The sequence below is a fragment of the Fukomys damarensis genome, unplaced genomic scaffold (genome assembly GCF_012274545.1).
Source record: "Fukomys damarensis isolate Sample0158 unplaced genomic scaffold, DMR_v1.0_HiC HiC_scaffold_36, whole genome shotgun sequence".
NCBI lineage: Eukaryota > Metazoa > Chordata > Mammalia > Rodentia > Bathyergidae > Fukomys > Fukomys damarensis.
This window is the reverse complement of record NW_022900948.1, coordinates 43,597,855-43,611,402: the sequence shown is the minus strand read 5'-3', so window position 1 is coordinate 43,611,402 and position 13,548 is coordinate 43,597,855. Positions and strand designations below refer to the sequence as shown.

The following is a 13,548-nucleotide window of genomic DNA, read 5'->3' as shown; positions in this document are numbered from 1 at the left end:
TTTTTTGAGACAGGGTCTCACTATGTAGTTCAGGTTGGTCTTGAACTTACTGTGTAGTCCAGGCTAGCCTCAAACTTCTTGTGATCCTCCTGCCTCAGCCTCTCAAATTCGAAGAATTATAGGCATGTGCCACCATACTGAGAGTGTGGGCAATTTAAAGGGACCTGGTCTTAAAAAATAAAAGGGCTGGGGATGTAGCTCAGTGGTACAGCACTGCTGGGTTTGATCCCCAGTACAGCACAAATAGAAAAACAAACAAAAACCACTAAGCTCATTTTGCAAACAAAGTGGGTTTTCTTTAATTATCTTTGGTAAAACACAGAGTGACTGTGGAAAAAAAATCCCGAATTCTAAGGAAAAAAACAAACAAACAAAAAAAGAGTTTCTTTAGAAGAACAGAGCTGACACATTGTGCCTCTAGAGAGGTCAGGATTCCTAAAGAATGTCCCCAAATGGAGATGAGACCTACTGTAAGATCTGGGCACCCTCTGGATCCCTCCTCATCTGGTCCCTGAGGACCTTCAGGGTGTAGTATCCTGTGGTCTCCCCTAGAACTGCAACCATGTCTGAAATGACAAAAATGGGCACAGACGGGGGATATGATCTAGGGATCTGATCTGAGCCTTAGTTTGTACATGATAAAATAGAGATAATATCTACCTCTTAGAAGGATTTATGTTATATGCTTAGCAAATCACTGGATACACAGCAGAGGCTCAGTAGATCAATTATTGCTATTAATCTACCAAACGGGGTGCTTTGGTTTGCACAGTGCTGAGGTTTATAAATCTTATCTCTTCCCCATCCCCTCGCCTCCCTTCTCTCTCTGAGACACCTAGGCAGATTTATTAGGCAGAGTTAGAAAGGAAGAGGAAATGGGAAAGGGGCTTCAGCTTGAGGAGCTGAGGGAGGCACAGTGCTGATGGGGAGGATCAGACAGGCCCTGCAAGTTAAGTTCACATCCTGTTGTCACAACAGACTTAACGCATCTCCATCGATACAGACTTCAGCATCAGAGTCCAGGGCTAGAGTCAAGGTGCAGCCCCTACATAAGTGACCTGGCACAAATTGCTTCACATTTCTGTCTCTGAGACCTCGTTTGTGAAATGCAGGTAACATCTCATAAGGTTCACATGAGAAATCCAGAAAATCAAGCATATAAAACCCTTAGCACAGTTTTCAATTGGCAGTTAACATTATAGTTTTTTTTCCTCTCTCTCTCTCTCTCTCTTTTTTTTTCTTTCCTTCATTGCTAAGAATCAAACCCAGGGCAAGTGCTCTACCACTGAGTTATGTTCCCAGTCCTTTATATTTTACTTTGAAACAGAGTCTTGCTAAATTGCCCAGGTTGACCTCGAATTTGGCATTCTTTGTGTCTCAGCCACCCAAGTAGCTGAGAGTACAGGTTTGCCTGTATTATCATGTTTGCTTTTTTTTTTTTGGTTTTTTGAGACAGGGTCTCACTATGTAGTTGAGACTGACCAGGAACTCACTGTGTAGCCCAGGATGGTCTCGAACTCTTCGCAATCCTCCTGCCTCAGCCTCTCGAGTGCTGGGATTAAAGGCGTGCACCACCACGCCCGGCTCTGTATTATCGTGTTTAATAGTTAGAGTACAGCACTTTTTGGAACTAAAAAATACTGGGATTGAGGAGGAAGACAACGCGGAAGCCCAGACTGTTCTGTTTGTTTGTTTGTTTTTTGGTAGCAGGGATCGAACTTGGGTCCTTGCGCTTACAAGGTAGGCGGCAGAACCACTGAGCTGAATCCCTGGCAAGGCTGTTCTAATTATACACCCAACATTTACTGAACATTTATTATGTGCCAGAGGTACTGCATGCGCTCTGGATCAGAGCTGTCAGGCCCTTTACTTCACAAGGTTTACTTTCTAGAGGTAATGTTAGGATATGACAGGTGCTCATCATCTATTTGATCCAGGGGTTCTCAATATAGCTGGGTGACAATCTCCCGTGGATAATTTATAAAGGCAGGCGTTCAGATTCCACCCCACTTTCTCCCTCCCTTCCTCCTGCCCGATAGATTCAGATTCAGGGAGTTTAGGTGGGAGCCAGGCAGCTGGTTTTTATAAAAGTTCCTGATGATAAGGGGCTGCAACCAGCTTAGGGCACCCCGGCCTGGCCCCCGCATGAAACGAAGTCTTTGAAGAGGTCATGACCCGCCCAGTTCCTCGCTGACGCCGCGGAAGAGCCAAACTCGAGAGCCTCACCGTGGCGATACGGGTCGTACAGCGCCATTCCGGCCGAGCCGGCGGCCAGCAGCGCTTTCTGCAGCGGGGAGGTGGGAATATGGTCCGGGTACAACAGGCTGGCGCCATGGATCCCGGCCCGGAGGGACACACCTGTGAGGTGAGAAAGAGATAAAGATCAGAGAAGCCCAGCGCTCGCTTGCTCTTCCCGCTTGGCCCTTGTGAACCAATGCCACTTGCCCTCAGCAGGGCAGTGACCACCCAGGAGTCGGCTGAGGGGACGTAGGACCCGGAGCAGCAGTGTCGCCATGGCAGCGACGTCCCCCGGCGCGTGGGTGGGGCAAGGTTGACGCCCCATAGTTCCTCGGGGACGGAGCGCCAAAGAAGTCAAGAAGACTCTGTCTATCTCTGGTGTTCTGGGGCCTTTGAACGGAAATACCATAGCCCAGGCAAGAAAGGGACCAATGGCTAAATATGAGGAAACCCACGCAACAAGCCTTCCGCCTGTTTCCACGGATATAACTGTCTCCATTTCCCTAAACCCCAGAAAGGGTCTCCAAAGGAGATGTAACCCCGCTAGCTCCGCGGCTCAAGGCCGGGCCCTGTTTCCTTCTCCGAGTCACGTTTCCCCCGAGGACAAGACAGTGAGAACCTCTTCCGCCTGCGGAACCTGGTGGCTCCTATTGCGAGGACAACATTTGGAGCCGGACTAGGCGGCACTTCCGTTCACGCCTCCGCTTTATGGCCTACCAGCGGGCTGACGGGTATGGGCTCCGCTGGCCTGGGGCGACTGAACGGGCTCTTTGCGGTGTATAAGCCCCCGGGACTAAAATGGCTGCACCTGCGGGATACGGTAGAGATGCAGCTTCTGAAAGGTGAGTCCCTTTTGCCAGACCCACGATCCTGCTCTGGCGTCCCGAGAATCCGATGATGGAGCTGATTGCTTAACCATCTGTTCTGTATACTTCATCACTCCTCTTTTCCCCTATTTTCAAATGGAAAACTGACTCAATGTCTTTCTTATCACATGGTTCATTAGGTGAGTCAGGAGCTGATCTCAAGTCTTTATTTACTGAAATATGCCTTTTACTTGTGTGTTCAGGTCTCAATGCCCGGAAGCCTCCTGTCCCGAAACAACGCATTCGCTTTTTGCTGTGCCCTGTGGAAGGCAGTGACAAGAAGGAATTGACCCTCACAGCCACCAGCGTGCCCACCCTCACTGACCACCCTCTGGGTATGGTAGATGCAGGCGAGATCCTGGATGTCACTTCCCAGGAAATCCCTGACCAGAGTTAGTGTGCCAGTGCTCAGATTCCTGCCCCAGACCCTTGAAGGGCCGCAGTGGAGATGAAGTATTAGACCAGAGATTGGCAAACTTTCCTGGAAAGGTCCAGTTTCTGAATAAACATACAAGGTCTTGCTATGTATGCCAGGCTGCCCTTGAACTCACGAGTAGCCCAGGCTGGCGTCAAACTCGTGGCTATTGTCCTGCCTCAGCCTCCTGAGTGCTGGGATTACAGACATGTGCCACACAGATGGCCAGATTCTGAATATTTTAGGCATTGAAAGCCGTGTGATTTCTGTTGAATCTTCTCAGCTCTGCCATTGTAGTTTAAAATAGCTATAGGCAGTAGGGAATACAATGAGTCTGGCTGTGTTTCAATAAAACTTTATTTATGATTGTAGTGGAAAACAATTATTGATGGTTGTATACTTGTCTCAGCTACTTGGGAGGCTGAGGCAGGAAGATCACTGGAGTTCCAGGCCAACCTGGACAACATAGTGAGATTCTGTATTTTAAAAGAAGCAAAACAGGGGCTGGGGATTTAACTCAGTGGTTCTGCCGTCTGCCTTGCAAGTACAGGGACCCGAGTTCGATCCCCGGTACCAAAAAAATAAGTAAATAAATAAAAGAAGCAAAACAAAGGCTTGAGATAGGGACTATGGACTGTGGTTTGTGGAATCTTACTATTCTAGGATTCCAGCTTAAAATTTCTCACTGTGAGAACAGTGATAAGGAAAGTTAGAGACCTCTTGTGTTGCCCTGGAGAGCTGAGGAACGAGTTCTGCACCCCAGATTCCATAGTGGGGCGGCCCAAGGGTCGAGCCTGATCCTAGCGTAGGCTCTATGGGCCTCCATTCTAGTAATGAAGTCATCACACAGCCATCTTGGAGGTGGGCTCTGTTGAGAAATGGACTTGCTTGTTTCTTTCCAGTACGTGGACCGGCCTTCACCAGCCTAAAGATTGGTGTGGGACACCGGCTGGACGTCCAGTCTTCAGGGGTGCTTGGTAAGTGAAGTGGACAGCCTTGGGGTGCCCTGATAATGGCCTTGGGAAGGATCGGGGAGCTGCTAGGCATCCAGCCCACTTCTTAGCTGACAGCTTCCTTCTGTCACTGCCTGCCTTGTCTGATTGCTGTCCCACGTCTCTGGTCACTGGGAGGGAGGGAGTCACAGGAGAGTGGTCACAGTGGCCCGCCTTTATCAAGTGATTCCTGCATGTGACATGTGTGTAGTTCAAGGTCTTTTTTCGTTTGTTTGTTTGTTTTATTTTGCTTTTTGAGGCAGAGTCTTGCTATGTAGTTCAGGCTGGCCTGGACTCATGATCCTCTTGCCTCAGCCTCCTGAGTTCCAGGACAACAGCATGTGCCATCACACCCGGCTCAAGGTCTTTTATGCACATTTCTTCACCACAGTAACCTTATCAGATGGATACTGTTGGGTCTGTGAATAAAGCACTTCAGGAGCTGAAGTGACTTGGCCTGGCTTAGTTCCATGGAGGGTAAATGTCCCCGTACGACTCTCACCCTTCTGGCCAGAGTCTGACTGTTGTCAGAGTTAAAGGCACAGACCCTTGAGTCGTGAGCTGTTTATGTCCCTGAGGTCAGGTGGTGGCCAGGTCGCCACCCTTGGCAGTCCCCTCATCATGCTTCCCGGGCTGCAGCTGGCAGACACGATCTCATGCCAGGAGCGAATGGAGGGTCGTTCTCTCCTTCAGCCCAAGGGTCAAACAGATGGGGGAGAGGCAGGAAGTGGCCACAGTGGCTACTGTTTGCCTGATCCCTTCCTCTGCCGCCCTCAGCCTGTGCATTGCTCCCTCCCAGCTGCACTGCATCCGTGTGCACAGTACCCGTGATGTTTGTGCCACTGTTTACTGACGGCGGTTTAGGCCCATAGAGGTTAAAGGCGATGCTCAGAGCTACTAGGTTCGCCTACATCACTGGAGACTGGGCTGTCCCCTTTTCCAAGTACATCGGAACCGCTCTGGGGAGCTCGCTGAGGACCTCAGGCCCTCCACAAGGCAGAGTCCATGGGGGCGGGCGGGGTAAGAGTGACTCGCAGGGGAGCTTGGGTGCCAGATGTGGTGGCTGCCTTTCAGTGCTCGGCGTGGGACACGGATGCAAGCTCCTCACCGACCTGTACGATGCTCATCTCACCAAGGTACGGGGCCTGGGAATAGCCGCTCGGCCTTTGCTCCTTTTCAGGGGTCACTGGCGAGAATCTGATGCTGGGGCTTCCATCGGGAACACCCAGGCCATCAGTAAGCTTGTGTGAGAGTCACGCCACAGGGACACTGGTGATGACAGTGACCCGTGTCAGCACACGCCCGCTCCTCTGCCAGCACCGTGCATGGATTCTCAGCACTTCCGCTGCTGTCGATCTACTTCACAGAATGAGAGCCAGGGTTCAGAGGGGATGCGCAGCCAGGTTCACAGGTCCTTTAGGCCTTAAGAGCTGGGATTTGACGCTGGCTGGTGCCACCTTAGGGCCTGATGATGGCGCCATTATTATTTCCCCAAAGCTGAGAAGCACATGTCACCATCCAGTCCTCAGGAAGCTTTTTTTTGGAGGTGGGGCCGTGGATCTGACACCCAGAAGTGTGTGCAGAGGGGCCACGTCTTTAGTGTGACGATCAGAGACTCTGGGTTCAAGATCCAGGTCACGACTGTGGTGTCGCTCAGTGGTGGGGCTGCACCACTGTAGCCCTAGCATAGCACGAGTGCCCTGGTTCCATCTCCACCACACACCAAAAACGTAAAGTCCCTGAGCTCCTACCGCTCCACCAGCCAGGTGTGCTTGGAAGGGTCACTCAATACCTGTGCTTCCGTTTTCTCTTCTCCAAAATGGGAGCCAGGAGGTATTTTCCCTGTAGGGTTGCTCTGAAGATCAAATGAGTGACTGCACTTGGAGTACTTAGCACAGTCCCTGGCACATGGTACGCGCTCAGGACATGTCCTTGTCCTCATTCCTCCTAGCAGAAGACAAAGCTAGGCGTGCAGAGTTAGAGGAAGGGGGGTGGTCCCTGCAGCACGGAGAGTTTGACTCTTCCACCGACAGGGCACACTTGCTGGAGGAGACGTGTGGCTGCGAGGCTGCAGTCACCCCTTTTGCAGGTGGGCCCGTGCAGCAGCACTGTGAGATGGGCCCTGTCACTGTCCTCAGGTCTCAGAGGGGCTCTGGAGTGTGGAGAGAGCCACCGAGGCCTCACAGCAGAGCTGGCACCTTCCCCAGGGCCAGGAGCTCCCTGAGAGAGAACAAGGGTCCCAGCCTCCACCTCACATCTCCTTCGGGCCACTTCTTGGAGCGGAATCACTGAGGGACCCTCCCCTCCCGATCCTCGCAGGACTACACAGTGCGCGGCCTGCTGGGCAAAGCCACGGACAACTTCCAGGAGGATGGGCGGCTGGTGGAGAAGACGACCTACGGTGAGAGCACCTGCCCTGCATTCGCCTCCCGGGCTCCTCACCCTGCCGGCCCTCCGGTGCCAGCTCAGTTACTCTGACTCCCATGCCAAGCTCAGGCTGGGGCCTTGGCCTCGTCACCTGTCTCCCAGAATCTCCTGTGCTCACCTTGCTTGGCCCAGATGTCCCCTCCCTCGGGAAGTCTGGCCGCAGGCCTTGGGCTGATGGACTCAGAGAGGAAACCAGCTACTGATCAGAGATTACCTAGTATCTGTGTGCCCACCAGACTGGTCCCAGAACAGGGACTGTGAGGGCCACCCTGTGGTCACACACGTAGCATGGGGCCGAGGACATGGAGGCTTGTTAGATGCAGGTGGTTGGGTGGATGGGAGATGGGAGATGGTTGGATCATCGTTCTTCTTTTGGTTTTCTCTTTTGAGACAAGGTCTTGCTATGTAGTTCGAGCTGGTCTTAAACTCATTTTGTAGCCCAGGCCGGACTGGAACTCGAGGTAACCCACCTGCCTCAGCCTCCTGAATGCTGGTTACAGGTGTGTGCCATCATGCCCGGCCTGGGTGGCTTACTCTTCACCCCTCACCAGCCCCGAATCCTGAGGTTCCCTGGGATGTCTTGCATGTGTTCCTTGGAAAGATGGTTTTGAGCATCAGCCCTGTGCCAAGCACTGGGAGGATGCGTGGTAAATCAACCCCGATGAACTCAGCTGAGCACACACCTCTCAGTATGTCGCGTGGAAGATGTGACAAAGCACTACTGTATTTGCACGCGTAGGCATGGGCCAGCCTCCGACAGCCCCTGGGGACAGCGCTTCCGCTACTACTTCTGGAAGGGAGGGAGGCAGAGTTTGGAGAAACGGGGAGATGGTGGTGGTTGTTAATCTACATTTTTAGAAGGTGACCACTGAGCCACGAGGTAAGAATCCAAGACGATGGAGTGTTAGGGAGATGGCCAGGTACAGCAGGAGATAAGCCAGGGGAAGAAGCGACCCGGTCCAGGAGGGTTTCCTGCTGGAGGCAGCGTTTGAGCCCAGCCAGCAGGATGGAAGGAGTCAGAGGCAGGCGTGTTCTAGGGAAGATGACAGCGTGAGGGCCCCAGATGGGAGGGGTGGCGAGAGCTGTGCCGCTCTAGGCAGGGGAACTTTCTGTCACCACACCTGCTCCCTTGAACTAGAAGTTGGCACCTGCCACAGCTGGGCTGCAGGACCTGAGCTTCCTGGCAGATTGTGAGACCCCAACCCTACCCCGTATTGGCTCTGGCAGTTGCTTAGTGGGACCAGGGGACAGAGCCATGCCTGCTCCTTGTAGCCCATTTTTACACTGGGCCAGTGGCATCCTCCCTCACATGGTCCCTGCTATGGAACATCGGGCAAGTTACAGTAGGTCTGGAAGAAAGGGGTATGTGTGTGTGTTGAGGGCTGAACCCCTGGCCTTCCCACTGAGTTGCATCCCAGCCCTTTTAATTTGAGACAGGATCTCACGGATTCACTAAGTTGCCCAGGCTGGGTTTAAAAGTGATCCTCCTGCCTCAGCCTCCCAGAGCACTGGGGTTATAGGTATGCACCTCCATGCCTGGCTTAGAAGAAAGTATTCTTCTGTTTCTTTGTTTGTTTTGTTTTGTTTTTTGAGACAGGGTCTTGTGTAATTCAGACTGGCCTCCAACTCCCAGTAATCCTCCTGCCTCAGCCTCCCCAGTGCTGGGATTGCAGGCATGTATCACCATGCCTAGCTTAGAAGATATTTGTTTTTTGGTATGGGGATCAAACTCGGGTCCTGCACTTGCAAGGCAGGTGGTGGAACCACTGAGCTAAATCCCTGGCCTGAAGAAAGTATTTTTTTTTTTTGGTACCGGGGATCGAACTCGGGTCCTTACGCTTGCAAGGCAGGCGGCAGAACCACTGAGCTAAATCCCTGGCTAGAAACTATTCTTAACCTGCAGTCTGGATGACTTATGGGACCTGCGAGCCCTGGCAGATATCTTCAGAATATTAAATTCTTTTGTGTCTTGCTGGGAAGAGGGTGTAGAGTTTTCATAAAGATTCCAGGTACAGTGGAGCACACCTATAAGACCAGCACTGGGGAGGCTGAGGCAGGAGCCTCAAAATTGCACGGTCAGCATGGGCAACCAAGCAAGACCTGTCTCAGAGTAAAATTTTTAAAAAGCAGGGGCAGGGGAGGCTGGAGATGGAGCTCAAGGGCAACGCACTGGCCCAGCACGTGCAAGGCGCTAGAGTCTAGGCTCAATGCACAGTACTGCAAAGTAAAACTAATAGTAATAAAAAAAGAGACTTTTCTGGGTGCTTTGGTGGATTCCAAGTGCAGGGCTGGTGTGGGGAAAAGGACGCGCCAGCGTTTTGTCGCTGGTCCTCAGTGGACTCCTGTGGACTAACTGCCCCCGCCCTGTACCCCTTCCAGACCACGTGACCAGAGAGAAGCTGGAGCGCATCCTGTGCGTCATCCAAGGCTCCCACCAGAAGGCCCTGGTGATGTGAGTGGCCTGGGAGGCCCTGGGACAGTGGGACTCCTAGCGTGCCGTTCTCAGCAGTGTCGACTGGGTGGGACTCCCTGTTCCAGGCACCCAGGGGTGTCCTGTACGCCTGCCGAGGGGAAGAGCTTCCAGAGCTCTCATGTGGCAAGAAGCCAAAGACCAAATGCTCAAGACCAGGCTGGAGGGCAGCAGCAGGCAGAGGGTCCCCCTCGTCCTGAGAGCCTGAGCCTGGTACCAGCTTGCATTAGGCCCCTGACTCTCAGCCTCAGCAGCCTGGCCCTGGGCAAGGCCCTCACCTGCCACGCGTCTCACTCTGCTTGTCTGTAAGGGGAACCAAAAGAACCCCTGCCTTAGGGTCAGGTGTGGTAGCGCATGCCTGTCATCCTAGCACTCAGGAGGCTGAGGCAGGAGGATCACCTTGAGTTTCAGGCCAGCCTGGACTACATGGCAAGACCCTGTCTCAAAAAAGAAAAAGAAAAGAAAAGGAGACGTCTTCAAAGATGGCTGGAGGAGCTGTGCTGGCAGAGACCCACCCTCATGGTGTGGGAGGGCTGGGCAGGGCTGTGGCCCAGCTCCCTGCTCTGTGCCAGCCACCCACTGAGTCCCTCTGGCTCCCAGGTACTCCAACCTGGACCTGCAGTCGCAGGAGGCCTATGAGATGGCCGTGAGAGGTGTGATCCGGCCCATGGACAAGTCCCCGATGCTGATCTCTGGCATCCGCTGCCTCCACTTCACACCTCCAGAATTCCTCTTAGGTGAGTAGCCTCAGAGGGTGAGCGGTGAGGGGGTGGCAGCATGTGGCAGAGGCTGCAACCCTGGCCCCCTCTGGCTGAGGCCGTGGGGCCGGCTCCTCCCACCCTGGCCCCTGCCAGGTTGCACTGTGGAGCTCGACTTGCATGCAAAGCTTGTGCCTGGTGACTCCTTTACCAGCTGCAGTGATTCCCCGCGTCACAGCCCCAGGGTCCCTCTTCCTCCCCTGCCTTGGCCCCGTTAGCATGGCCTCCTTCTCTTGGTGCCTGCTGACTAGGCAGTCTGTGTAAGTGAGCGCTTGACTCTTCATAGCCCCATTTCACAGGTGAGGAAACTAAGTCTAAAGTGGTGCTTGTGGAGAGTTCCTGGGGGTCTTTTTGAAAGGCAACTTCTGACCCAGCAGGCGCAGGTCAGGGCTGAGCTCCTGCGCGTCTGACCCCTCTGTCCCCCACCCTCCACCCGTTGGGCCTCAGCCTGCACCATGAGCCTGGAGATGATGGCAGGATTGGGAGGTGACCGGAGCGTGGGGCCCTGTGGCTGTGCTCCTGATCACCGGATACACCTTTGTGTCCTGGCAGAGGTGCAGTGCGTGAACGAGACGCAGCAGCAGCTCCGGAAGCTGGTTCATGAAATTGGCCTGGAGCTCAAGACCACCGCCATCTGCTCCCAAGTCCGGCGCACACGGGATGGCTTCTTCACACTGGATGACGCCCTCCTGAGGACCCAGTGGGACCTGAATAGCATCCAGGATGCCATCCAGGCCGCAGCCCCCCGGGTGGCGACAGAGCTGGAGAATAACCTGAGGCCACTGTCGGGCACCCAGCCGCTCCCCAGTCCTGGTTGGCCCTCGGGCTCCAAGGACCTGAGCTCTGCCTTGGGGCTGGAGAGCTGGGTGGGGCCCTGAAAGGCCAGGCATCAGGCGGGGCAGTGGGCGGATTACAATAAAGGCTCAGTGTTTAGGAGCCAGAACTGGTAAGTGTGCAGAAAATACGTACTGGAGTCTAGCAAATTCTTATCTGGGAGGCTGAGGCAGGAGGGTCTTGAATTTGAGCCCAGCCTGGGCAATTTAGCAAGACTCTTACAGTACAAAATATTAAAAGGAGGGATGGGGATGTAGGTCAGCATGAAGGCCCAAAATTCAACCTCTGGTACTGGGGGTGGGGTTAGAAAAAGGCTTGTCTACATTAGACGTAAAACTGAAGTTGTTAACAATCAACAGGCTTGATCCTGCTAAACAGGAAAAACTACTGTATGGAGAAGATGATAAACAGACTGGTAAAAATTTTTACAGTGTCTTGCTGGCTTTGGTGACCCACACCTGACCTTAATCCCAGCTGCTTAGGAAGCTGAGGCAAGAAGCCCACCTTGGACAGTTTAGTGAGAGCCTGTCTCAAAAAGGACTGGGTTGTCACTCAGTGCAGAGCGTCCTAGGACCTCCCCACAAAACTGCAGTGTGGTTAAGTGTAAATATTCTTAATAAATAAAAGGGTCTTAGCAGTACAAAGAAGATGATAAGAAGACTGGGCTGATTTGAACTCGGTATATAGCAAAAATCCAAACGGCGTGGGTGTGATGAAGCGGGCCTGTAACCCCAGCTTTCAAAGGCTGAGGCAGGAGGGTCACTTGCAGTTGGAGACCAACCCGGACTACATAGTGAGGTCAAAGCCAGCACAGACTATGTAGGGAGAGTCTCTCCCCTCCTCCCTGTCAATGGAAGATAACCAGATAAAAATGAGAAGGTTGCATTGCCTTCCAGAGTGCGAAAACTTGTGAAAATAGCTAGTCTTTGTGACAGTGGTAGGGAAAACTTTAATAGCAAAAATTTAGGAAATGTCACAATGTAAGATAACTTCTGCCCCTCACTCTGCTTAGCTCAGAATTAACTGGCACTGGAGGCACCTAGTCTTCCCCAGAAGTTTGGAAGTGGAAAGAACCATTGTTAGCTTTGTTGACCAAACACGCTCCCTTCCCCATGGCTAAAACAGGCGACTGAATGAATCTCGAAGGTAACTTTCCCTAACACATAACTGCATCCGGGTTGAGATTCAGCTGCCTTGTCACCATGTTTTGGGTATCAGCAGTGTGAGCTGTGAAAATGCAGTGTAACCAACTGAATGAGATCAAGGCTGTAAAACCCTATAAAAGAAGGAGCTGTAACCCAGTGGGGAGTCGATCAGGGCACCACCCTGAGGTGTCATCCATCCCCATCCATGGAGTAAACATTTTTAATTTACTTTCGCTCTGCTGCCTCTCTGTGTGTCACTTGCCAGTTCCTTCCGTAACAACAGGATGAGAAAATGGGCTTTCTGTGGTGCTGGGAGAGAGGTCAGACTGTCCTGTTGGGGGTCCTGTGGCGGTGTGTCAGCATTTAACACCCACGCTCGCCCCAGCAGGCCTGCTCTTGGCTGGATAGGTACAGACAATTCATGGCTGTGTTGGGTTGGTGAGAAGTTAAGAATGTAATTACTGTTCCTCGAAGGGACTGGTTGAATAAATATGGCATAGAAAGCACAAAAAGCTTCCTTTCTTCCTTTTTCTTGAAGCAGGGTCTATCTCACTGTCTAGTGCAGGCTGGCTTTGAACTCACCATGTGGCCCACGCCGCCGGCTTCAAATTTATGGTGATCCTCCTGCCTCAGCCTCCCAAGTGCTGGAATGACAGGCATGCACCACCACCCTGAGTCAGGCCTCCTAATATCCTGAAGAAAATGACCAAAAAAAAAGCCAACGTCTCTGTGCTTTAGACACTTTCACCCCATGTGTGCTTTGAGCTTTGTCTTACAAATCACCCTCTCCTTTGCTTTTACAGTCTTGGGGCGTCATCCATGAATGTGTCTCCAAGTGGCCCCCTTCTTAGCACAGTGGCCCCACCATCTGCCAGCGGGCACAGCCCTCCTGGCCTGCCAGTGTGTACTGTGCTGGGACAGCGAGGGGTCTGCGGTGCTCAGCTCTCCCCAATGCTAGGCTGGGACAGGCAGGGCACTGGCCCTCAGGTGTAGAGTGACCGACCAAGATAAGGGGTCTGCTGTCCTCCACTGCATTGACCAAAAAATTTCTGTATCCAAATAAGATGAAATTCTAACTGTTGAATGTAGGCAGATACCCAGATCTCATCCTCGAATTCACAAAGTTTGGGCAGTTGGTATTAGATCAGAATGCTAAGAAGCTGATTGCCTACTCTTAGCACTTGGGAGGCTGAGGCAGGAGGATTGCTGTGAGCTCGAGACCAGCCTGGGCTACATAGTGAGTTCCAGGTCAGTGTCAACTATGTAGTGAGACCCTGTCTCAAAAAACAAAAAATAAAACAAAAACAATTACACAAGTAAAAAACAAAGGTAAGAAAAGTATTATCTCACAGGAGTCCATGAAAAGGGGGGCTGTGTCTACTTTTGCTGTCAGAGCTCTGCCC

At 52.5% G+C, this 13,548-nt stretch overlaps 2 protein-coding genes across 3 annotated transcripts in view; one reads left to right on the top strand and one right to left on the bottom strand.

The window, feature by feature from the left end:
* The window catches only part of Coq4 (coenzyme Q4), a 9,567-nt gene extending 6,750 nt beyond the window's left edge, over window positions 1-2,817 (bottom strand). The window contains exons 1-3 of the mRNA XM_010627304.3: window positions 2,446-2,817; window positions 2,227-2,358; window positions 470-566 (exon numbers count right to left, since the gene is read on the bottom strand). Coding sequence (XP_010625606.2) covers window positions 470-566; window positions 2,227-2,358; window positions 2,446-2,737 — 521 coding nt within the window. The 5' untranslated portion in view covers window positions 2,738-2,817. The remainder of the gene's footprint in view (window positions 1-469; window positions 567-2,226; window positions 2,359-2,445) is intronic.
* On the top strand, window positions 2,815-11,979 carry Trub2 (TruB pseudouridine synthase family member 2). 2 transcript variants are annotated; one of them, XM_010627305.3, is made up of 8 exons: window positions 2,815-3,080; window positions 3,308-3,439; window positions 4,422-4,496; window positions 5,586-5,647; window positions 6,831-6,912; window positions 9,318-9,390; window positions 10,009-10,145; window positions 10,719-11,979. In XM_010627305.3, exons 1-8 carry the CDS (start codon window positions 2,972-2,974, stop codon window positions 11,042-11,044), a joined length of 996 nt encoding a protein of 331 aa, XP_010625607.1. In that variant the 5' UTR covers window positions 2,815-2,971; the 3' UTR covers window positions 11,045-11,979. The 2 variants fall into 2 exon arrangements, with proteins under 2 accessions (XP_010625607.1, XP_010625608.1); XM_010627306.3 differs by lacking the exons at window positions 5,586-5,647; window positions 9,318-9,390.
* Window positions 11,980-13,548: the final 1,569 nt, after the last annotated feature.